The 22,668-nt window shown below is 46.8% G+C and overlaps 1 protein-coding gene across 3 annotated transcripts; it reads right to left on the bottom strand.

Moving 5' to 3' along the window:
• Positions 1-1,485: 1,485 nt before the first annotated feature.
• Positions 1,486-18,539, bottom strand: TBC1D13 (TBC1 domain family member 13). 3 transcript variants are annotated; one of them, XM_004375733.2, is made up of 12 exons: positions 18,467-18,539; positions 17,233-17,306; positions 15,622-15,662; positions 14,971-15,032; positions 14,724-14,823; positions 13,629-13,711; positions 12,382-12,541; positions 7,915-8,125; positions 7,194-7,357; positions 5,901-6,061; positions 5,562-5,619; positions 1,486-4,652 (listed from the first exon to the last, which is right to left on the bottom strand). In XM_004375733.2, the coding sequence occupies exons 1-12, from the start codon at positions 18,487-18,489 to the stop codon at positions 4,587-4,589; spliced, it is 1,203 nt and encodes a 400-aa protein (XP_004375790.1). In that variant the 5' UTR covers positions 18,490-18,539; the 3' UTR covers positions 1,486-4,586. The 3 variants fall into 3 exon arrangements, with proteins under 3 accessions (XP_004375790.1, XP_023586547.1, XP_023586546.1); XM_023730779.1 differs by having other exon boundaries at positions 17,233-17,336; positions 18,467-18,472; XM_023730778.1 differs by lacking the exon at positions 15,622-15,662 and having other exon boundaries at positions 17,233-17,336; positions 18,467-18,478.
• Between the last annotated feature and the right edge of the window lie 4,129 nt (positions 18,540-22,668).

Raw genomic sequence — 22,668 nt, 5'->3', positions numbered from 1 at the left:
ACCACCCTTACCCTAGTCACCACCCTTATTCAAGTCATGCCCTTACTTCTTGAGTCACACCTTTTATAAAAGGAGACAGAAGCGAGGGTTGGGGGAGGGTGGCGCAGGGGGCCTCCCTACCAAGAAAGAAGAGCTAGGAATGGAGCGTGTCCTTTGGACCTGAGATCCCTGTGCTGAGAACCTCCTAGACCCAGGAGAGAGAGAGCTGTTAACACCAGAGACAGAAAAAATGGCAGCAGAGGCAGCAGAAGCAGGAGACAGCACAGTGGACTTCCCTGGCCCACAGAGCAAGAAAGCTCAGCGACCTCCCCCTTGCGAAGTCAGAGGAGGTCAGATGCCCTCACCGCCACCACACCATTCTTACAGTATGAAAACCCTTAAAATTATTCATACCATTCAACCTTTACAGCACTGAGGTGGGGAAATAATCAGAAATGCAAGGACTTCAAAAACAAATATTCATTACATTATGTATAATAGGGGCTCAAATAAGCAAAATATTCAGAAATAGGACTGAATTAAGGACATTTTTAGCATACTAGATAATATACCTAGTATACCATCCATTGACTACACAAAGGCATTCCACTGACTATGCAAAGGCATTCGACTGTGTTGATCATATCAAATTATGGGTAACATTTTGAAGATTGGGAATTCTACACCACTTAATTGTGCTCATGAGGAACCCGTACATAGACCAAGAGGCCATCATTCAAACAGAACAAGGGGATACTGTGTGGTTTAAAATCAGGAAAGGTGTGCATCAGGGTTGTATCATTTCACCAAACTTATTCAATCTGTATGCTGAGCAAATAATCTGAGAAGCTGGACTACATGAAGAACGAAGCATCAGGATTGGAGGAAGACTCATTAACAACCTACAATATGCAGATGACACAACCAAGCTTGCTGAAATCAAAGAGGACTTGAAGGACTTACTGATGAAGATCAAAGACTACAGCTTTCAGTATGGACTATACCTCAACATAAAACAAAAATCCTCACAACTGTACCAATGAACAACAACGTGATAGAGAAAATATTGAAGTTGTCAAGGATTTCATTTTACTTGGATCCACAATCAATGCCAATGGAAGCAGCAGTCAAGAAATCAAAGGACATATTGCACTGGGCAAATCTGCTGCAAAAGACCTCTTTAAAGTGTTGAGAAGCAAAGATGTCACTTTGAGGACTAAGGTGCACCTGAACAAAGCCATGGTATTTTCAATTGCCTCATATACATGAGAAAGCTAGACAATGAATAAGGAAGACCTAAAAATTGATGTCTTTGAATTATGGTGTTGACAAAGAATACTCAATATACTATGGACTGCCAGAAGAACAAACAAATCTGTCTTGGAGGAAGTACAGCCAGAATGCTCCTTAGAAGCAAGCATGGTGAGACTTCGTTTCAGGTACTTTGGACTTGTTATCAGGAGGGATCAGTCCCTGGAGAAGTACATCCTGCTTGGTAAAGTAGAGGGTCAGCAAAAAAGAGGAAGATGCTCAATGAGATGGACTGACACAGTGGCTGCAACAATGGGCTCAAGCATAACAATTGAGAAGACGGTGCAGCATCGGGCAAATGTTTCATTCTATTGTACACAGGGTCACTATGAGTTGACACTGACTCGATGGCACCTAATAACAGATAGTATATAGAACTCATAAAATTTTTTTCATCATACAACTTGCTCTAATATACAAAACTATCAAGAAAATGATAATTATTTAACAAAAATTACATTCACTTAAAAAGTCTAACGTTGTTGACTTTGTGAGATTATGGGTGACCTGTTTTATTCACGTTTTTGAATTTCCAAATTTTTTAAATCTAAAACATAACTTGCTGTGTAACCATGTATGTTACACATCCTTCCCCAGTCCACACTCCCACTAGCTATAACTTGCGGTGGTTGAATGAGGTCTGCACAAGCTCTTAAGACAAGACTTCCTGGTCTTTCAGACTACTCTAGGGAGACTTCTGACTCCATCCCTGTTCAAACTTTCTTCCCTGCTCCCAGAGACCTCTCTGAGGTTTCAGCCCATCACAGCACCAATATAAAGAACACATGATTTATTAAAGACAACTTATCAACGGCATTGATTCAAGGAACAAAACAGATGAAAAACCAAAAGCAGACTAACATTCTGACCCTCTGGAGTGAGGCCCACTGAATTCATACAGCCCAATCTGTAAAACTGTCTGAATTCCTGGGAGCAACTTCTCAAGCAAGAAGCCTTGGGCACTCTGGCTCTCTAGGGAGCTCCTTTGAGAGTATGAAGAGGAGGAATCAGCAAGGGAAGGTCCCTTCCTCAGGCAGTATCCCACTGTGGAGCTTAGCCTAACCAGGTCATGGTCCGTTCAATCTTGACTTTCACCTCAAGTTCAAGGAGAGGGCACTGGAGCCAGGTCTGCCACTGAGGCAAATTAGATGCAGTGATTCAAGTAGTTTGGCCCCAAGTGGAAGAGCAGGGGGGCAGGCAAGAGGGAATGCATCAGATGTCCTGGGTAGTGTCTGTTGGGTTCCAGGCCATGAGGGGTTTGGGGCTGAACCACCAACTGACAAGTCCTGGGAAGAAGGTGTGCTAGGCTGGTGGGAAGCAGTGTGTGCCCTGTCCAATGGGTCTTGGAATCTGGCAAGGATACCAGCTCTCTTGTCTCCCTTCCATTCAGCTCCAGTCCAGAGTTCAGAGCCCTCCCAGCCAAGACCTACTAGAAAACCAGGAAGGGCTGAGAGGCAGGGGAAGAGAATGCTGGCTCTGATCTTGGGACACCGGGAGGACCATTTCTGTAACTCCTTTCCACCTTCATGCCCCACCTGCCATCCCCAAACCAGGCACCTGCCAATCTGCAATAAATAACTAGGAGTCTGAATAAATAGTAAAAGTCTTCCAAATACTGTGTCTTGGGAGGAGGCAAAAAGGCAAATGTGTCAAGTCCCAGAAGAGTCCAAGATATACCCTGGGAAAGGAGCCACCTGGGGAAGCTGTTTCTTGCCTACAGTTGGGCCTTTGTGGCCAGCAAAGTCCTTCTGCTAGAGTCAGGAGGCTTTGGGGGCAAGAGGGTCCTGGGGCCCTGCTCTTGCTGGCCGGTCTGGGGAGAGGGTGAGGACCCTTGGTACCTAGCCTCCCAGACCCACACTACCTGCTTTCTCACAAAAGAAGGGTGGGGAGTTGTCAGAACAGTCTTACCACTCACAGGCCAGTGCTGGGAGTAGTCAGCTGCTCCTGCGTGAAGGACACGCCCTAACACCTGGGGACACCCCAAGCAGGTGACCAGAGAAGGGCCAGCACTTCCTTCTGCCTGCCTGGGGGTGGAGGGCATGCAAAGGTGCTGACACAAGACTCTCCTGGCACTGACAGGGTCCAGGGTCTTTGAGCTTATTTATGCCTGGCCACAAGGAGGCTCTGTGGGCTAGATCCTGGAAGCCAAGGGAATCACAACTCTTCAGAAGCACTTGGATCCCAAACCCTGGAATAGAATTTTCTTAGTAACCGTGTCCCCTGGAGCACAGACGACCCCAGGGAGGGAAGAGCCTTTATGGTAACTTCTGGAAAGATGCATGTCTCCCTCTTCATTATTTCCCAGGAGCTTTTGGTTTCCAAGTTTTTGTCATAAGGGGCAGGTTAAGTGGCCTCTAGTGAGGCACTGTGGACTCCCTCCCAGTTTGGGGAACCCGGGAGCCTAGGACTGGGGGGTGGGAACAGGATGCAAAGGCCAAGGTTGATGTGCAGGGGCTCTGCTGAGCCAGAATCCTCATTCTGTCTCCTGGGTTCCTGGGAGCAGGGAAGGGGTCAGGAGGGAAAGACACTAGGGATAAGGCACCCCAAGAGAAAAACGCAGAGGGAGAGCAATGGAGAGAGGAACATCCAGAGTGAGAATGCCACGACCACCCTCTGTGAAGAAGTGAAGGGAGAAGACAGGGAGCCAGAAGCAGAGAGACAGAGAAGCAGACAGACCTAGAGGGATTCAAAGACATCCTCACACTCACCCTGACTGACAAGAGAGGAGAAGCAGAGACACCTGGGGGATTCACAGACATATACACACAGACCTCACACACGCTCATGAGAGATAGAGGGCATGACCTCAGCCCGGCAGCCTCTTAGCTCCTATACAGTGTCACCTTCCCCATGTAGAAGCTTCAGCACCAACCCCTAGAAGAAGTGATCTCTGGCCCATGTGCCTACTGCCTGCCCCTCACCAGAGTCCAGAAAACCAGAAGCAGGAAAGGAGGAAGGGGGCAGCAGAGCAGAGACAGGAAGAACACCTGACAGCCTCCCAGACTGTCCAGCCCCAAGGAACAGAATTTCATGAGCTCCAACCTTGCTTAGCAGCCTGGGCAGAGGGTCCCAGGGCTGAAGAGCGTGGGGAGCGAGGGCTCGGTGGTTAGGGAAGGAGCGCCACACAGTGTGCCCCCAGCGGGAACGGCCTAGGACGAGGGGGCCAGGGCGAGAAGGCCTGGAGTGTGGCCAATTCTGCAGCTTCCCCTTTGGCTGGAAATCCTACAGGCTTCTCCGTGTCCTAGAAGCCAGGGGTCAGTGCCTTCTCTCCCAAACCTGGACCTCTTGCCGTCAGGCTACTTTGAGTCTTGGAGTTCCTTCGCTTTCTGTAGGATCTGGCAGACATCTGTGATGGGGTAATCCTGGACATGGGAAAGGCCAATGATATACCTCTGAAGTCAGCTCACCCTTTGACACCTACGCCACACCCAGGTCCTTCCTATTGGGATCTATCACTGTGCTGGACCCTGGGCTTCAGGGGCAGAGACCACAGGACACCAGACACCCTACATCCTGCCCAAAGCCCTGCATGTGGCTAACGCTACACCCACTGCAGCACTAACTTAACCAACTCACCTAGTACCACCCAAAGGGTCTCACAGTGCCTTCCCCAGGACCAGGCCCCATCCTGCCTCATCTCTCCCCACTCTGCCCTCAAACCCTGAGCTCCAATCATAACAAGCCTAGTACTGTGCCAGACACTGTCCAAGTATTAGCTCACTGAGTTATCTCAACAGCCTTATAAGGGAGTTACTGCAATTATGCCCCTTTTACAGAGCTAGTCACACAGTTATTGAAAACCAACCCTTGGTCAGGTGTTGATGAAGAAACAGGCCTAGAGAGGTTGTCACTTGTCTCAGGTCACAGGACTAATACAGCAAAACAAAGACCTGAACTCAAAGCTGTCTAACCCTTGAGCCCATGTTCTTAATCACTATGCCCCACACCTTCCTTCCCAAGTCCCTCCTTCTCCAGGTCCAAGCATCATTACTATCAAGAATTATCACATACTGAGTGCCTGCTGTGTCCCAAGTACATGTAACTTACGTAGAACACTTGGTTTAGAGAGTCCAAGTCATTCACTCAAAGCCATGCAACATGCAAGGTCACTGGCAGAGCTGGGACTCAAACCCAGATCGACCTCAGGGGTCTAGACTCTTAACCCTGCTACACGCTCCCGTTCCTGACCCCAATGGCTGGCATGGTCTGGGTGCTTGGTAAGTGTTTGCTGCATAGTAAAGACATAATTTGCCCATCCAAACTACCATTACCTGCAGGAGCCGCATGTTTACAGTAAAGTCCCCTTCCAGCAACTGTTCCCGGATCAGTCTAAGAAAAACAAGCAGCAAAAGCGCTGGAACCCTGGGCCCCTCTGAGCGCAGGCCCAGCCAGGCCCCTTCCCGCTCCTTCTTCACCACCCACAGCAACTTTGGTCTGAAGCTCTCCCAAGAACTCCAGAGGTTTGCTCCAGTCACATGAGAACAGCCTCCTGCCCACCCCTCAGGGGGCTGAGGATCCTCCCCTCTGAATCACCCCAGGGATGAATTTATCCCTTTGATTTATCCCAAGGATGGCCAGGTGAGCAGACGCTGTGTCATGGCCACACTCACATGAGCATGGCGCAGCAGACGAGGAGGAGGAAGTCAAAGCGGTTGTCATCAGCAAAGAGAGAGTCCCAGATACGGATGACATCAGGCAACAAGAACTCCTGGGATAGCAGCAGTGTCAGCCAGCGGAAGGCAAAGAACTGAGGCTTGATGTTCTGCTCTTGCTGGGGAGAGAGAGGTGCAGGTGGGGTGCAATATACGTGTTGGTAGTTGTCGTGGAGCCTACTACAAATGAATTCAGATGACCATGAACAGAAGGGACCAGGACCTAACACTAAGAACATAGCAGACACAGTGAGTGCCAGGATCACTGTTGGGGGATGGGCCTTGAGCCCTGACTGGTTAAAGGGGTACCTGCTGTTTGGTGTCAGCAAACGTTCAGATCTCCCATTTTTCAAGAGAAGTCAGAAACTCAGATTTTCATACAAACGGTTCAGATATATAAATAATGGCTCAGGATCTTTTAAAACACTGTGCAGTTTATAACCCCAGACTTATGGACGTACAGAGTGGTCAAGCACTTACTACAGGCATGGCCTGTGCTTAGCACACTACATACATTATCTCTTATTTAATTCACACAACAACCCTACAAGACAATTATTCCCACTTTAGAAATGAGCCACAGTGAATGTTAAGTGAAAAAACAAGCTATAAAGCAGTATAAGCATGATTCTACAATGAACTGCTTTCTGAAATAAACATGAATGCCAGTATAATAATAATTTTAAAAAATTTCTTTTCAGTTTTTAAAAATGAAGCTTATACTTCTTACCTCAAAGGACTACTAATAGGCTTAACTAATTTAGTGTATGGTAAGTGCCCAGCAGGAGCCCTGGTGACGAAGTGATTAAGCCCTCAGCTACTAACCAAGAGGTCAGTGGTTTGAACCCACTAGCTGCTCTGCAGAAGAAAGATATAGCAGTCTGCTTCTGTAAAGATTATAGCCTTGGAAACCCTATGGGGTAGTTCTACTCCGTCCTATAGGGTTGCTATGAATCGGAACTGACTCAATGGCAACGGGGTTAAGTGCTCCGCATTCTGCCTGACAATGGCCACTGGGTAACTCTTATCAACTTTCCCTTCCACTCTCAGCCTGCTAGGTTCCCATCATCTGCTGCCAAGGTTGCCTGGTCCGTCCACAGCATGTAGGTTGACATTCCTCAGCAACAGCAGCCACTTTTAATCCCCAGGCTCAAGCCAGACCTCACCCTAGGCCTGGGAAGCTCAGGAAAACTGCTGTCTCCACCCCTTTCTGTCTGTCAGCCCTGTACGCAGGGTCCTGGGGGTCCTCACCAGTTTCAGGTAGAGCTCCACGTCCTTCTCCTTCAAAGTGGAGTACACCTTTTCCATCTTGTAGGTGATACCACATTGCGAGTCATCCAGGCTCTTGATGAAGTTGTCCCGGATCTCAGCCATGAGGTTGGTGAAGCAGAAAAAGGTGTCTGCCTCAGCGTGCTCTGGGGGAGACGGGCAGGGTATGGGCAGAGGCAAGGGAAGTGGTGCCCTCTCATGTCCCACCCACCTCTGACCGACAAGCAATCTTCCCCCTCATCTCTGAGCCTCACCAAGTTGCTCCCACCCTTGTTGTCAGGCTCAGTCCTTCCTCTGTCCTTGACCACTCTCTACACCCAGATTAAAGCCATTACCTCTGTCTTCTCACATTCTCTGGCATTCTGTACACTCACTTAGCAATGTATTATATGCTCTTCCAATGACATTTTCCAAATCATTACTTAAATCCTCTCTATCATTTAGCTTCCTGTGTATACACCTATCTCCTTCTAAGACCATATGTTACAAATAAAGAGATCCGTAAACACCCAATATTCTAGAAAGTCAGGGCCAGAAAGGATCTTAAGAAATAATCCAGGGAAACTCCTTCATCTGACAGAGGAAAATGAACGCCCAGAGAGAGGAGGTGAGCACAGCCTGATAAAGCCCATTAGCCTGGCTTTCCTCAGCCCGTTTTTCTAGGGAATCGGCAAAGAGGGACATGGGCCAAGAATCTTTTTACCTTTCCACTCACTGTTGGGGTCCGTGGCAAAGGTATAGTAGAGGGGTCCCACAATCTCGTTCATGCCCTGGACATAAGCGATGCCAGGGTTGAGCTTAGCATAGATGAACAGGATCCTCTCCACCACCTCCCAATGGGCCTCACAGCCATTGGGGAGCACCTCATACTCATTCAGGGATGATGGCGCAGTGGTCTTGTGTGGGGAGCTCATCTGCAGGAGAAGAGGAGGGGCTGCTAGTAAGATGCGTGGCATTACCAATAACGTATTCTTATCTATAATCTTTACCACTCAGACTTAACTTCTAGCTTAGAAAAAATACAGGGAATAGAAAAACATGTCAAACACCATCACGAGGAGGAAACAACCAGCCAAATCCAGAATGTGGGGCATTCTACAGGACAACTGGACTAAAATCTAATTTATGGTGATAAAAGCCAAAATAGTAGTTACCTCTGAGACAAGGGGTAGTGGCTGGGAAGAGGAACTTTCAGGATGATGGAAATGATCTGTATCTTGATCTGGCTGGTGGTTACACAGGGGTATACATGAGAGAAAAATATATTTTGTTGCATACTTAAGAACTGTGTGCTTTACTGCACATAAGTTGTACCTCAATTTAAAAAAAAAAATTTTATGTCAAAACAGACAACTGGCAAAGACTCTCCAGATAGGCAAATGTTATAGGGAAAAAAAAGTGGAAACCTGCTCCGGATCAAGAGACTGAAGAAACCTAACATCCCAATGTAACACAGAAACCTTGACTGGATCCTGGTTTAAAGGTAAAACAATAAAGATACTTTTGGGACAACTAAGGAAATTGGAACATGGATTGGAAATCAGGTGGTATTATGAAATTACTGATAAATTTTATAGGTGACAGTAGTTAGCAGGAAGATGTCCTTCTTCTCAACTGATGCCTGCTAAAGCCCTTGGGGGTGAAGGGTCAGGACATCTGTAGCTTACTCTCTCTGTGGATGTAACACACACACAGACAAAGCAATATGCAAAATGTCAACAATTGTTGAATTTAGGTAGAAAGTATACCGATGTGCATTGTACTGTTCCTTCAACTTTGCAGAACATTTGAAATTTTTTGTAAGAAAAAGTTGGGATAAATAAAAAGATGGTGCTCCCTGCTAAAGATATATGCAGTAGAGCATGGGTCCCCAACACTAGCTGTCTGTCAGAATCCTTCAAGGAGCTTTGTAAAGATTCAGGTATCAGGCCTCCATCCTAGACCTACTCAGTCAGAAGCCCCAGGGCTAGGGTTACCTGTGGTGAAATGAGTTCCTTTACATGGCCTTTTTGCCTTGGTTCTTTGGAAAAACAGCTTGAGAAATTTTTCCTCTAAGCCCTGAGGAGTTACCTTTGCCCTAGTTTTCTACCCCAGGTTTGTTTCATCTCCTGGGTAAACTGTAAACAACTTGGTTTGATATTTTTCGTCTGGCCCTGGGCTGCAGCCTGCACTATATTGGTATGCACCTTGCAGGGATTAGTCAATATACCTATGCAAGTTAAGTGACTATGGACTATGCAAATAAGGTGACTACAGCCTACTAAGCAAACAAAGTGTCTGTCCCTCGAGAGGGGACTGGTCAGTCTGTGGGCCCCCCTTCACTGAAAGGGGCCATGCCTTGAAATTGACAAGTTATGTACGTATGCAGCCAACCTCACAGAGGTTTTTCAGACAGACAGGAAGCAGACAGAAGCAGAAGGAAGAAAGAAGAGAGAAGCAGCAGAGAGAGAGGAGGCATGGAACCTCCTAAAAGAGCTATATAACACAGGCCCGGAAAGGGCCGTGCAGCAGAGTTGGTGGTGACAGGCAGCAGGGCCAAGAGGAGCCTCCTGTCCTCAGGAGGCTGAAAGGAGGTCTAGCCTCATGAGGCTGAGAGGAGGCCTATACAGCCAAGAGGGGGTGTGCATGGCAGGGAGAAGGGCCTGCTTGCTTGTGTGGCCAAGAGGAACTGAGACAGCTGTCCTGCACTGAAGAAGGAAGATTTTGCCTACACGCTTCCTGATCCTGATCCTGAGTTGTAGCCTGTTGATCCATATCCCAAGTTGTACCCCATTGCTTCCTTAATAAACCACATACCTGTAAGTACAATTTGTGAGTTCTGTGTGGCAACTGCAATGCATTATTGAACGCAGCAGAGTAGCAGAGAGTGCTATGAGAGGGACAGCTGGTGTCAAAATTGGTAAAAAGGTTGGAGAGTTGAGGTATATCTGACCTTCACCTCATAGGAATCAGCCTTGGGCTGATATGGAACCTGGTCACTAACATCCCTGAAGTTAGACAGGTTCTGACACTATTACTACTCCCACCATTTTACACCTCCATTAGAGCTGAAAGCAAACCCAAGCAGAGATGGTGTACGAAGCTATCCTAGAGGGGGAGGGTCCTAGGAACATTAAACTCCCCCTCCCATTATATATACATACATACGTGTAGACACCCACGTACATGAGTGCACATATGAGCACACATACATATCATTAACATTTACCAAGAGCTTTCTATGTTCCAGATGGTGCCCTTAAAAATCTTCTCCATTTAATACTCTCAACAATCTAGAACATCCTCTCAGTATCACTTGCAAGAGGAGGAAACTCAGAATTAGAAAGGTTAGGTCACTTTTCAAACGTCTTGCATCAAGTAGTGGAACCTGGACTTGAACCCAGACTGAGGGAAGAACTTGAGGTCTAGGCCTCTAGGCTAGACTGCCTCGAGAATGCCCAGTGCTTCCCAGCTTTCTGAGAATCTGAACAGCCGTGACCACATTTCATCCTCCAGGCAACTGAAAAGACAGGCAGGGCAGAGACAATTATGCCCAGTTTATGGAAGAGGACACAGAGGCCCACAAAGGTGAGCCTAGTATTAACTGTCCAGAGTCACACGGGTATCAACTTTAACTCGAATCTCCCAACCACAGGTCCAGAAGGTCTAGGGATAAAGCTTCTGATTGGGTTCTCTGCCACCAGGACCAGCCCCAACAGCTAAAATGAGTAAGAGCTCAGCTCCCAAACCCCAAATACTAAAGTGAAATGAATGACAGGAGGCAGTCCCAACCCCCCTGAAGCCCTTCACCAGGAAATCAGCAGCCAAGTAAGAGGGCTGCCCACAAAACAAACTATGTGGTTATTAAACCAAGCATTCTGCACTTCATGGCAATTCTGCTGGATACCCAACACTTGTCACAGGCACACAGAACTCTGTTCACAAGAATGGTTATACCTATATCCCTGCTGCCCCTGTAGTAAAGAATGGCTGCTCTCTTAGATGCCCAGAACCTTGAGCAAAGTCATTCATTCCACTTGGAGGAGAAAGCCTCTGCAGTATTAACCATTTCCAGCTTGTTGAAAGTTACAAAGAAGTTTTTCCATTGTTAGAAGACAATGAAAGGTTCTGGGGAACAAGTCAGAGTTCCAGGTACAAAAGCGTGTAAGGAAATTAGTGTAAGGAAAAACATAATATACTTGTCTGGCTACAAGTGGCTTCTGAGAGTTACAGGAATCTGCTACAACACTGGGGTTTAAACATCCAGCAGGACTTGCCCAAGTGTTATCAGTTACTTAAAAACATACTCAAGCCAGAATCCTAGGAGTCATCCTTGATTTTTGTTTTCTTCGCCATCCACCTGCATATCCCAGCAACAAGTGCTGTTGATTAAATCTCTCAGGTCTGTGCTCACTCCACCCCAGCCCACACCATCTCTTACCTAGATGACCATAGCCTAAGAGGCCTCTTCACCTCCATTCCTGCCCCCTCAAGCCAATATCCACGCAGCATCCAAACCTTTCTTTCACAACAGCAGACCTAAGTCATACCACTGCACTGCTCAGAACGCATCAACAGCAACCCCATCACTCAGAATAAAGGCACCATATGGCCTCACCACCACCGACCTCTCCAGTATCCTCTGCAGCCCTCTCCTCTCCCACTCACTTGCTGCCTCTAGCCACACCAGATGCCCCAACTCCTTGAACACATAATGCTCACTCCTGCTGAGGACTTTACCACCTAAGCTCTTCTCTCCACCTAAAACACTCCTTCCCCTTCACCTTTCAGGCCTCAACTTAAATGTTGCTTCCTCAGGGAAGCCTTCACCGATACCCAAAACCACGGCAGAATCTCACCCCCATTACTACCCCCATCCCACTTTCTCATCACATTTATAAATATTTTTCCAAAAGCCATCATCATTACAAGTGTAGAAGAGCCAACTCATCCATGGCTCACTCACTATAAGGCAAGGCCTAGCACCCAGCAAGAGGGCAATGAGTGTTTGGTATCTGACTTTCACAAAGAGCCCCGGAAGTGGATCTGGCAGAGCCAAGGTTGCTTTCGAGCAACTGTTCGGAACAGATGGTCATGGACCTGATGCCCCTGTGGCCAGTGCTCTGAGGGAGGGAGCAGGAAGAGAAAGACTGTTACAAGTAGTCCCTAGGGCCCCCAGGTCAGCTCTCACATTTGTGACTCCACTCCTGTTCCGGGCCACTGTCTGGGATTTCAGCGTTGTCTGTTCCACTCGCTTACGGAGGGTCTCAAATTCATTCTGGGGGTCCAGAATGAGGAGGCAGGGGTACTCGGTGCCCCTCTGGAAGAAGGATATGTCTGGGCACAGCCTCCTGTGAAGAGAAAAGTACCATCACTCAGGGTAGAAGTTTTGGCCACACTATCAGCACCCTGCTGCCAAGAGACCCCAAACATCCTAAAAGGCTTTTCTCAAAAAAATTAATAACATTTTACTTAAAAATTAATACGGTTTAAAAAAAAAAAAGCAATATAGTCATTGTATATGAATATATACCCATTTAAGAGACTGTAGCAGCCCTGTTAGCACAGTGCCTAAAGTGCTTGGCTGCTAATCGAAAGGTCAGCAGTTTGAACCTCCCAGCCACTCCACAGGTGAAAAATGTGGCAGTCTGCTTCCGTAAAGATTTACAGCCTTGGAAACCCCATGGGGCGGTTCCACTCTGTCCTACTGGGTCACTACGAATCTGAATCGACTCAACAGCAATAGGTTTTTGGTTTTTAGAGACTGTACTGGGTTGAATAGTGTCCCCAAAAATTCATGTCCACCCGGAAACTATGAATGTGATCTTATTTAGCAATAGGGTCTTTGGAGATACAAACCAAGTTAAAATGGAGTCAGACTGGATTTGGGTGGGCCCTAATCCAACATGACTGGTATCTTTAAAAGAAGAGGGGAACTTGGACATGGACACACAGATGGAAGACAGACCTGATGAAAGCAGAGACTGGAGTTATGCTGCCACAAGTCAAGGAATGCCAAGTATTGCCATCAACCACCAAAAGCGGAAGAAGGAAGGATTCTTCCCTAGAGCCTTCCGAGGGAGCATGGCCCTACTGACACCTTGATTTAGGACTTCTGGCCTCCAGACAGCAAGAGAATAAGCTTCTGTTGTTGAAACCACCCAGTGTGTGGTAATTTGTCAGGACAGCCCTAGGAAACTAACCCAGGGGTAAAGGAGAGCCTGGCAGTACCAGCACAGGAGCCCCACCCACTCACTTCACCCACCAGCCCCATTCTCAGCCCATCATCACCGGGGCCTGGACCCAACCAGCAGAACAACTGACAGACAGCTCCTAAGACGCGTGCCCAGTGGGCCTGGGCTGGAAAAGGAAAGAGCAGAGCCAGGAAACCTCCAGAAGTCCCATGGCCAGCTCCCAGCCCACCAGGGACCCGCTTACCGGACATCTTTGTCGATCTGCAGCAGCACCTCATTGTCCTTGAAGTATGTGTTCCACCGGCTGTCGGGGTTGGGGTTGAGTGGCTGTGGGGAGAAAACAGCGACTCCATCTTGGGCCTGGCTGGGGCCCCAGGGAAGACACTGACCATTCAGTAGTGGCTTTGTACTACCAATCCCACCCATGATCCAGCTGTGGCTCTAAGAAAGCCTGGAGCTACTCAGAGGAGACAGCATAGGCCTCCCTGCTGCCTCCCAAATCATGTTCAGACTCCACAGCCAGCCCTGCAGTCAGTTCAGGGACTATTCCTACTTGGCAGGGACTGTTTTTCCTGTTCACAGCTGTAGCACTGTTGTTGTTGTGTGCTGTCAAATCGATTCCAACTCATAGCAACCCTGTAAGACAGGGTAGAACTGCCCCAAAGGGTTTCCAACGCTGTAATCTTTACAGAAGCAGAATGCCACATCTTCACATCTTTCTCCCACGTAGCAGCTGGTGGGTTCGAATTGCCAATTTTTCAGTTAGCAGCCAGATGCTTAACCACTGTGCCACCAGGGTTTCTCACTCTAACATTAGGTCTCTTCAAATCTAATCCGTTAATGCTTTGAATTGCCAATCACAACAGGTCCAATTCATGTCCACTTGGAAGCATACAGGTAGGGGCTCAGTATTTGCAGGTGGAACAGGGCTTCCTCCAGGCCCCAGGAATGCAGTTTTTCTTTACTCCTGCCCTGCTATGATCTTTCTTCAACTGTAAAATCACAGTACCTTCCTCAAAGAACTGGGGAGAGAATTAAAGGAGACAATGCATGCAAAGACTTGGCACAGAGCTGTGCTCACGGCACTCCATGAACACCAGCTATCATTACGTTATCGAGTGGGCCCAGGCACCTGCAGTTCGCCCAGGCCTGGGAAGGAGTGGAGAGACAATGGTCTTCAGGGGCTGAGAAGTCAAATGCATGCAGAAAGGAGGTACTAAAGGTTCCAGAGGGGACCAAAGCCAGGCTGCATCTATCCTCAGGGTTGGAAGAACCTTGCCTGCTCCAAAACCCCCACCCTACCCCATATCCTCCGTCCCCACTACCAACTCCCACTCACATGGTCCTCAAAGGTCACATCCTCCCTGGACACTCCCATGTTGGCCTTGGCAATGCCAGGCTGGATAATCATTTCTCTCAGGAACTGAGAATACAGCTCCCTGCAGGAGAGAAGAAGAGAGGATGATTCCCAAAGGTCCTGCCTAGGTAGCCCAGAGAAGCAGCCACAGGGGGCAGGATGGTCTCAGCACCTCCTGTTTTGGCTGATATGAAGGCCCTGCCATCACCACCCTCTCACAGGGTCTTACCTCTGCTTGGCCAGGATGGAGGTCCATGAGGCTCTCTCCAAAGGGAGGTAGTTCAAGAGAATCTGCACAAACGGAGAGAGGTAGGCTCTGGTGACTCTCCCGACCCCAACCCTGGGTAGAGGATGGAGGCTGACAGGCCTTGAGAAGAATATCTAATAAAGCCCAGAGAGACAAGATGGGCTCAAACCCAGGAACGTGGATGTGAGTCAGGGGCAGTCTCCCCTGTCCTCCCACTGCCTCCTTTCTCCCAAACCAGCTTTTCCTCTGCTTCTCCTCACACAGACTCTTCCAAGTGATAACACAACCCTACACTCAAGGGGACTGGAAACCAGGACACTGGGCTTCCGCCTTCACCTCGACTAACAGCTTTGGCCAAAGCACAGCCTTTGTTTTGTCCCAATAAGTATCACTTCACTGCACTGTATGGACTGGGTAGCAGACGGCGTCACTGGCGTTAGAAAGTGGTCCATCCCCAAGGTGATCCTGGAGGGGACACCAAGAGGAAGAGAAAACCCAGAACTGCCCAGAAAAGCTTCCTCAGGCAAGCAAGGAAAGGTGCGGGACAGGAAGAAGGGGCCAGAGGTGGGGACAGCCCATGCAAGAACCCAGGGACTCTCAGCAGAGCAGAAGCCCCACCCCAGGCACACCCACCTTCCAGCAGAGGCACCGCAGTCCGCCCTCACAGGGTATGCCTGTGGACACAGCAGGCAAAGGTCACACCCCAGGCCAGAGTCCCAGAACCCCCAGTCCTCTACTTCAGGATCCAGTTGGCAGGGAGTGAAATGGGCAAAAGATACTTCAAGAATCACTTTTCCACCAGAGAGATTACTAGACTGAATGCTAAGCCAGGCTTAATTTCTCTCCATGGCCCCAGGCCCCAGCCCAGACCTCCCTCTGTCTGGAATGTTCTTTTGAGGATAACACTGCTTCATCCTTCTCATCCTGGATATTTCCTCCTTAGAGCAGCCTTTACCAACTACCATCTCCCTCAATCAAAGTCAGGTCTGCCTGTTAAAAACACTAATGGCTGCATAACTTCTCCTTCATAGCATCCATCACAACTGGTAGAACTTGTGTATTTATTTAATGTCTATAATTCCTACTACTGGGTAAGCCTTCCAAAAACAGGAAGTACATCTGTCTCATATTCCCAGTGCCTAGCACAGGGCATGATGCACAGAAGGTATTCTATAACTATTTGCAGAATATAAAGTAAGTTATGAATGCTAAGTGCTTTACAAATGTTATTTCACTATTATAACCTATTAAACCCTAGTAGGTAAGGGACAAGAGCATCACTGTCCTCATTTTACAGATAAGGAAACTTACCTGTAAAGTACAGAGCAATCAAGGATTCAAACACAGGTCTGACTCTAGAGCCCAAACTCTTAACCACTACCTCAGACTGCCTCGTCCAAGGTATAAGTAGATACTTCAGTCCAGCATAGATCCCAGGACCCCTCAAGATCTTCAGGACCTAAATAGCAGTCACTTAGCTGTCTTGAACAGAAAAACAAATTTCTCCTACAATATTCTCAGGAACCTTGCTAGAGCAGCTGTGCTATGGTACCCTGGGTAACATGAACTAATGCTCCCCCCTCAGAATGTGCATGGGGATGAGGGGGTACCCCAAGAACTCCTTGCTGGCAAAGCTATGAGGGCAAGGCAGTGACAATAAGCTACACAAAACACCTTGGTGTATTTCTAAAGACAAGAAAAAAGCGAGTTATCTCTGCACTGGAAGGTCAAACATGGCAAGGAGAGCAAAGTCAAACATTACTGAGGTTCAGCTCCTTAAAATCACTGCCCCAAGGCTGAACTTCTACCATTAACCAAAGTTCACTGTCACCTCAGTCTACTCTGATTCCAAGCCAGGGAGAAACCAAGAACAACTCTGGGCTACCCAAATTCTACAACACAGGAAGCTTACTGAGGAATGAGGAAAGGCCTGATCTAGGCTCAAAAGGTTTTCTCCCCACTCTCATCCTCAATCTCAATCTTTTCAAGTTACTCTGAGGAACCTGGCAACTCCCTGTCTAAAGCCTACAGGCATGTTAACCATAGCCCTCCCTCCTCTGAGAACCCCCTCCGGGCTCAGGGAAGTCATTGATTCAGCTTTACAGAATCTGGAGAAGACAACATGAGTCCCCAAATAGTCAGGCCAGTCTCCAGAACTGACTACGTGTGCCACTGGGCACCCTCCCTTCCACCCTAGCCACAATGCTGTCCTAGGGGAACCCTGAAAATAAAGTTTCCTCTTACCACTAAAACTGAGTTCACGAAGCTTTTCCAAGGCAATCGTGGGCTCCTTCAGGACATCCTGGAAATCTGCAATCCTAGAAGGGAACCCGAAAAAACCAAACCCACTGCCAAGAAGTCAATTCCAACTCATAGCAACCCTGAAGGACAGAGTAGAACTACCCTATAGGGTTCTCAAGCTGTTATCTTTACAGAAGCAAGCTGCCACATCTTTTTCCTGTGGAGCAGCTGGTGGGTTCGAACCACCAACTTTTCGGCTAGTAGCCAAGCGCTTAACCAATGTGCCACCAGGGCTCCTACCCTAGAAAGTAAAAGGGGAGGTAAATGAAGCACATCCAATCCCCAAAGTGACAGGCTTAGTGCCCAAGCCTTTGGCCCACAGCTTCCTCACACCACCAGTCTCCAACCTGCCCCCTCCTCCCCTTCTGTACATACAGATGGTGAAGCTCAGTCAAGGTCCTAACCAAAGGCAATTTTGGGGAACTATAAGTGATATTCCCAATATCACCTCTTCCTCTAAGCCCAGAGACACAGAATGCCAATGAAGAAACTTAAGAAATATTCTTACGTGGAGGTTCTCAAAAGAACACCATAAATTAGACACATTCTAATATTTAAACAGCTGGCATTACGGGGCACTTCCTGCTGCTAAGGCCCAGCCCACAGCACCGTACTACTTAAAGAACCCTAGGAACCAGGAGTAATCTGATCCGCAGATAACAGACTTGTGCAATCTGCAGTCAGCTTTCCATGCTCAAAAACACAGCCATTATTAAGAACTCTGCAGCTGCCGCAGGCAAGCACAAACGGTTTTAAAATCAAGTCCTGCAGGAAAACTAAAGTGTGAGCAAATTTCAGCTAATGCTACAGGAAGTGACCTGGGGGTAGGGGACGAAACGGAGAATCCAGGTTCTCCAGCATTTCCAGTAAAAAAGGGCCAAGAAGAACGGGGAGCATTTGGAGAGAGGTGGTACCGGTGTAAAGGAGTAACGAGAAAGAGTCGGAGGGCGAGGCATCAAGGCCTTAGATAAGCAAGACCTAGATAAGGGTAAGGGGGAATCCTATCAGGGTGACACTGGGGGCAGGAGTAGCCTGTGCCCCGGGCCACCTCAGGCCCACAGGCGGTGAGGCTCCCGAGTCCCGCTGCTAGGTGGATCCTGGTTCCTGGCTGCACTCGCTCTTCCACTCAGTGGGACAGACAGAACATGCTGGACGGGCCGGCCCCCGTGGCCCTTACCGGCTCTTGTGCAGACTCGACATGATGTTAACTTCCGGATCTCGTCGCCGTCGCCGTCGCCGCCACCGCCGCCACCGCCCACCGAGGCACGCGGGGCGTTTCACAAAAGTCTCCGCCCGGAAACACGATCACCCTCGCGCGCGTTCCGCCCCGCCCCGCCTCGCCTGCTCTGTCCGGCCTCGTCCCGCTTATGTGCCGCGCCGGCCCCCCGCGTCCGCAGCCAGACGGGGTGGGCGGGACTGCGATGTGCTGGCAGTGCATCTTCCAGCTTCCCAGCCTCGCCGAGCACCTTAGACCTTGCGCAGCAAGTGTGAAGTTGTGGCGAAGGCGGCCTAGACAGTGTGCCCCAGGGCTATTATTGTTTGCACTTCTCAGGGTCTCAGTTTCTAACTGCGCAATATACCTGTCACTACTGCTTGGTTGATGAATGTCTGCTTGCCCTTCCTAACTTCGGGCCCACGCTATAGTCGTTCTTTGCTGCTGCATTCTCAAGGCCTATAGCAGTGATCCGCACAGAGCAGACGGCTCAAAAATTAGAGAAGGATTACAATTCGGTCTTTCCTTTCCTTTTGGATTTTTTATAATTTTATCATAATTTCAGAATAAAAAAGGAAAAGGCAGCCTCACAATGACTTTCTCTACAAATATGTGTGCATGTGTGCATAATTGTCCTTATTTTTTTAATTTCTCCACACATCAGTGAAAACCGTGTCACTGGACTATATACTCTATAAGACACTTCCAGCACTCCAATGTGCCTGCCCGCCAGAAGGTCATTGTCCGATGGAGCAGGCACACAGATACCTGTTTCTTTATTCACTCGTTCCACAAACAATTTCTGCACCCACTATGTGCTAGAAAACCAAAAACCAAACTTGTTGCTGTCGAGTTGATTTCGACTCACAGGCACTGAGGTAAATGTTTCTGAAGAATACAAAAACTAAGTTTCTTTGTATGAAATGTAAGAAATTTAAACATTGACTTACTTGAACAAGAGGAAACGAATATTTTTCCGGATAAAAGGAATACCAGGAAGCCCTTAAAAATGTTATTTAGGAAAACACAAATGATAGATTAAGAAAAATACAGACTAGATGGTATTGGGATAGGTGCCTATCATTGGGAGAGAAAAAATAAAGTTTTATTCTTACCTGACATCTCACCCAAAAATAAATTCCATGTGAATTAAAGCTCTACAAGGGAAAGCTCTAGAAGATTAGAAGAAAAATACATAGAAAAAAATGTTTAGAATCTTGGAGAAGGAAAGATGCTTCCATGGAAGACACAAAGCTCAGAAACCATAAAAGATAAGACAGATATATAACTACATAAAATTTAAAATTTCTGTATGGTAAAGTAAGGTCCCTGGATGGCACAGTTTGCGCTCAACTACTAACCTAAAGGTTGGTGATTTGAACCCACCCAGCAATGCTGTGGAAGAAAGGCCTGGCAATCTGCTTCTGTAAAGAATACAGCCAAGAAAACCCTATGGAGAAGGTCTACCCTCTAATACATGGGGTCTGCATTAGTTGGAATCAACTCCACCGCAACGAGTATGGTAAAGCAAAAGACAAACATCCATAGGACAAATATTTGCATCCTTCATTATTTAAAAAAAAAAATAATTGCTATCCAGTTGATCCTGACTCACAGTGACCCTGCAGGACAGAGTAGAACTTCCCCATAGGGTTTCCAAGGAGCAGCTGGTGGATTCAAACTATAGACCATTTGGTTAGCAGCCTGAGCTCTTAATCACAGCGCCATCAAGGTTCATGCTTTATGATAAAGTGTTAATATTCCTAACACATAAAGAGCTCTTAAATTAACAAGAAAAAGGCAAACACCCCCATGTGTGGGTGGGGTGGGGTGGGAGGGAAGCATTTATTAATTCAAGAAATATTTAAGGAGGGCCTACGATGTGTCAGGAAACCCTTGTGGTGTAGTGGGTAAGAGTTTGGCTGCTAACCAAAAGGTGGGCAGTTTGAATCCACCAGGTGCTCCTTGGAAACCCTATGGAATGGTTCTACTCTGTCCTACAGGGTCGCTATGAGTTGGAATCGACTCGATGGCAACAGGTTTGTTTGTTTTTACTATGTGTCAGACATGTTTTAGGTATTGGAATTTAGCAGTAAACAAAACAGACGAAAATCCCTGCCCTCATTGTGCTGACATTTAAATGTGGGAAGACAGACATTAAATAAGGTAAATAAGTAAACTGATAGTGTGTCAGATGGTGATAAATCCTATGGAGAAATATAAAGCAGGGGCAGGGAGTGGGGAGCACTGTAATTTTAAATACTGGAGCCAGGAAATTCTCTCTAAGCCTCATCTAAGCAAATACCGGAAGGAAGCAAGAGTGAAGCTCATAAGCAGGCATTTCAAGAAGAAATGAAAATGGTCCACCAAAACCGGCAATGACATTAATTAGACTAATACTCAAAGGAGTATGAATTGCAAAACCATTTTTTGCCTCTTTGACTGGTGAAAGTAATTAATATTTATTACATCCATCACTGGTAGGATATGGAGAAGGAGACCTCTCTCAATATTGAATGTACCATGCATGGACTGCCAGAAGAACAAACAAATCTGTCTTGGAAGAAGTACAGCCAGAATGCTCCTTAGAAGCAAGGATGGCGAGACTTCGTCTCACATACTTTCAACATGTTATCAGGAGGGACCAGTCCCTGGAGAAGGACATCATGCTTGGTAAAGCAGAGGGTCAATGAAAAAAAGGGAGACCCTCAACGGGATGGATTGACACAGTGGCTGCAACAGTGGGCTCAAACATAGCAACAATTATGAGGATGGCGCAGGACCGGACAACATTTCATTCTGTTGTACACAGGGTTGCTATGAGTCAGAACCTACTCGACAGTGCCTAACAGCAACAAACCGGTATAGCCTTTTCAAACAGCAATTTCACAAGTGCTAATACTTTCTTTTTTTAAATTTATGCTTCTCTTTTAAACTTTTTATTCTGAAATACTTATAGGTTGACAGGAAGTTGCAAAGATAGTACAGAGAGGTCCAGTGTATCCTTCACCCACTTTCCCCTAATTTTTTGTTAATTGTGGTGAAAATATGCACAATAAAATATACCAGTTCAATAATTTCTACACATATAATTCAGTGGCTTTGATTACGTTCCTTAGGTTGTACTACCCCCAATGGTTTTAATGGAATTTTAACAGCTTTGTTGAATTGATGTTCAATAAACTGCACGTTTATTAAAGTGTACAATTTGGTGAATTTTGACATATGTATACACCCGTTAAATCATCACAATTAAAATCATGAACATACACATAGTTCCCAAAGGATTCCTCCTGCCTTTTCGTATCTCCTACTTTCCTCCCCTTTCTGCTCACACCACACCATTCCACCCTATACCCGGGCAACTACTGATCTACCTTCTGTCACTATTATAGATTACTTTGCATTTTCTAGAGTTTTGTATAAAGGGAATCATATACTATGTACTCTTTTTTATCTGGCTGCTTGCATTCAGCATTATTTTGAGATTCCCATGTTGTAACAGTCTCAACACTTCATTCCTTTTTTACTGCTATGTAGCATTCTGCTTTGTGGATATACCATAGTTCATTTGTCCATTCACCTGTTGATGAACCCTTGTGTTGTTTCCAGTTTTTGGCTATATGTACAAATAAAGCTGCCATGAACATTCCTGTACAAGTCTTTAAATGGGCATATGCTTTCATTTCTCTTGGAGTGGAATGGCTGAATCACACAACAGATTAATTTTAAAATTGTAAGCAACTGCCAAACTGTTTTTCAAATTGACTGCATCAGTTTATGCCTGCACCAGAAGTGTATGAGAGTTCCACTTAAAATCACATCCTTACCAACACTTGATATAGTCTTTTTAATTTTAGACATTCTAATAGGTGTGTGGTGGTACTTCCTTGTGGTGAGATTTCCCTGATGACTAATTCATTTCCCTAATAACTAATGATGTTCACCTTTTTACAAGTTTGCCATTTATGTACCCTATTTGGGAAAGAATCTGTTCAAATCTTTTGCCCGTTTTTTTATTGAAGTGTTTGGCTTTTTACTTAAATTGAGTTTAGGAAATTCTTTATATATTCTGGATACAAGTCCTTTTAAGATATGTAATTTGCAGATATTTTCTTCCAGTCTGTGGCTTGATTTACATTCACTTACAAGCGACTTTGAAAGAG

The sequence above is a fragment of the Trichechus manatus genome, unplaced genomic scaffold, assembly GCF_000243295.1.
Source record: "Trichechus manatus latirostris isolate Lorelei unplaced genomic scaffold, TriManLat1.0 scaffold00038, whole genome shotgun sequence".
Taxonomy (NCBI): domain Eukaryota; kingdom Metazoa; phylum Chordata; class Mammalia; order Sirenia; family Trichechidae; genus Trichechus; species Trichechus manatus.
This window is presented reverse-complemented; position numbering and strand designations above follow the sequence as displayed.

Excerpts from the sequence above, each read along its gene's own strand:
- TBC1D13 (XM_004375733.2), bottom strand. The coding sequence starts at position 18,489 with ATGTCGAGTCTGCACAAGAGCCG. Across the intron at positions 15,033-15,621 it reads TGCGGTGCCTCTGCTGGAAG|ATTCTCTTGAACTACCTCCC; the intron begins GTGGGTGTGCCT and ends CCGTTTGTGCAG. Across the intron at positions 5,620-5,900 it reads GTCTGCTGCGCCATGCTCAT|ACTGATCCGGGAACAGTTGC; the intron begins GTGAGTGTGGCC and ends TGTTTTTCTTAG.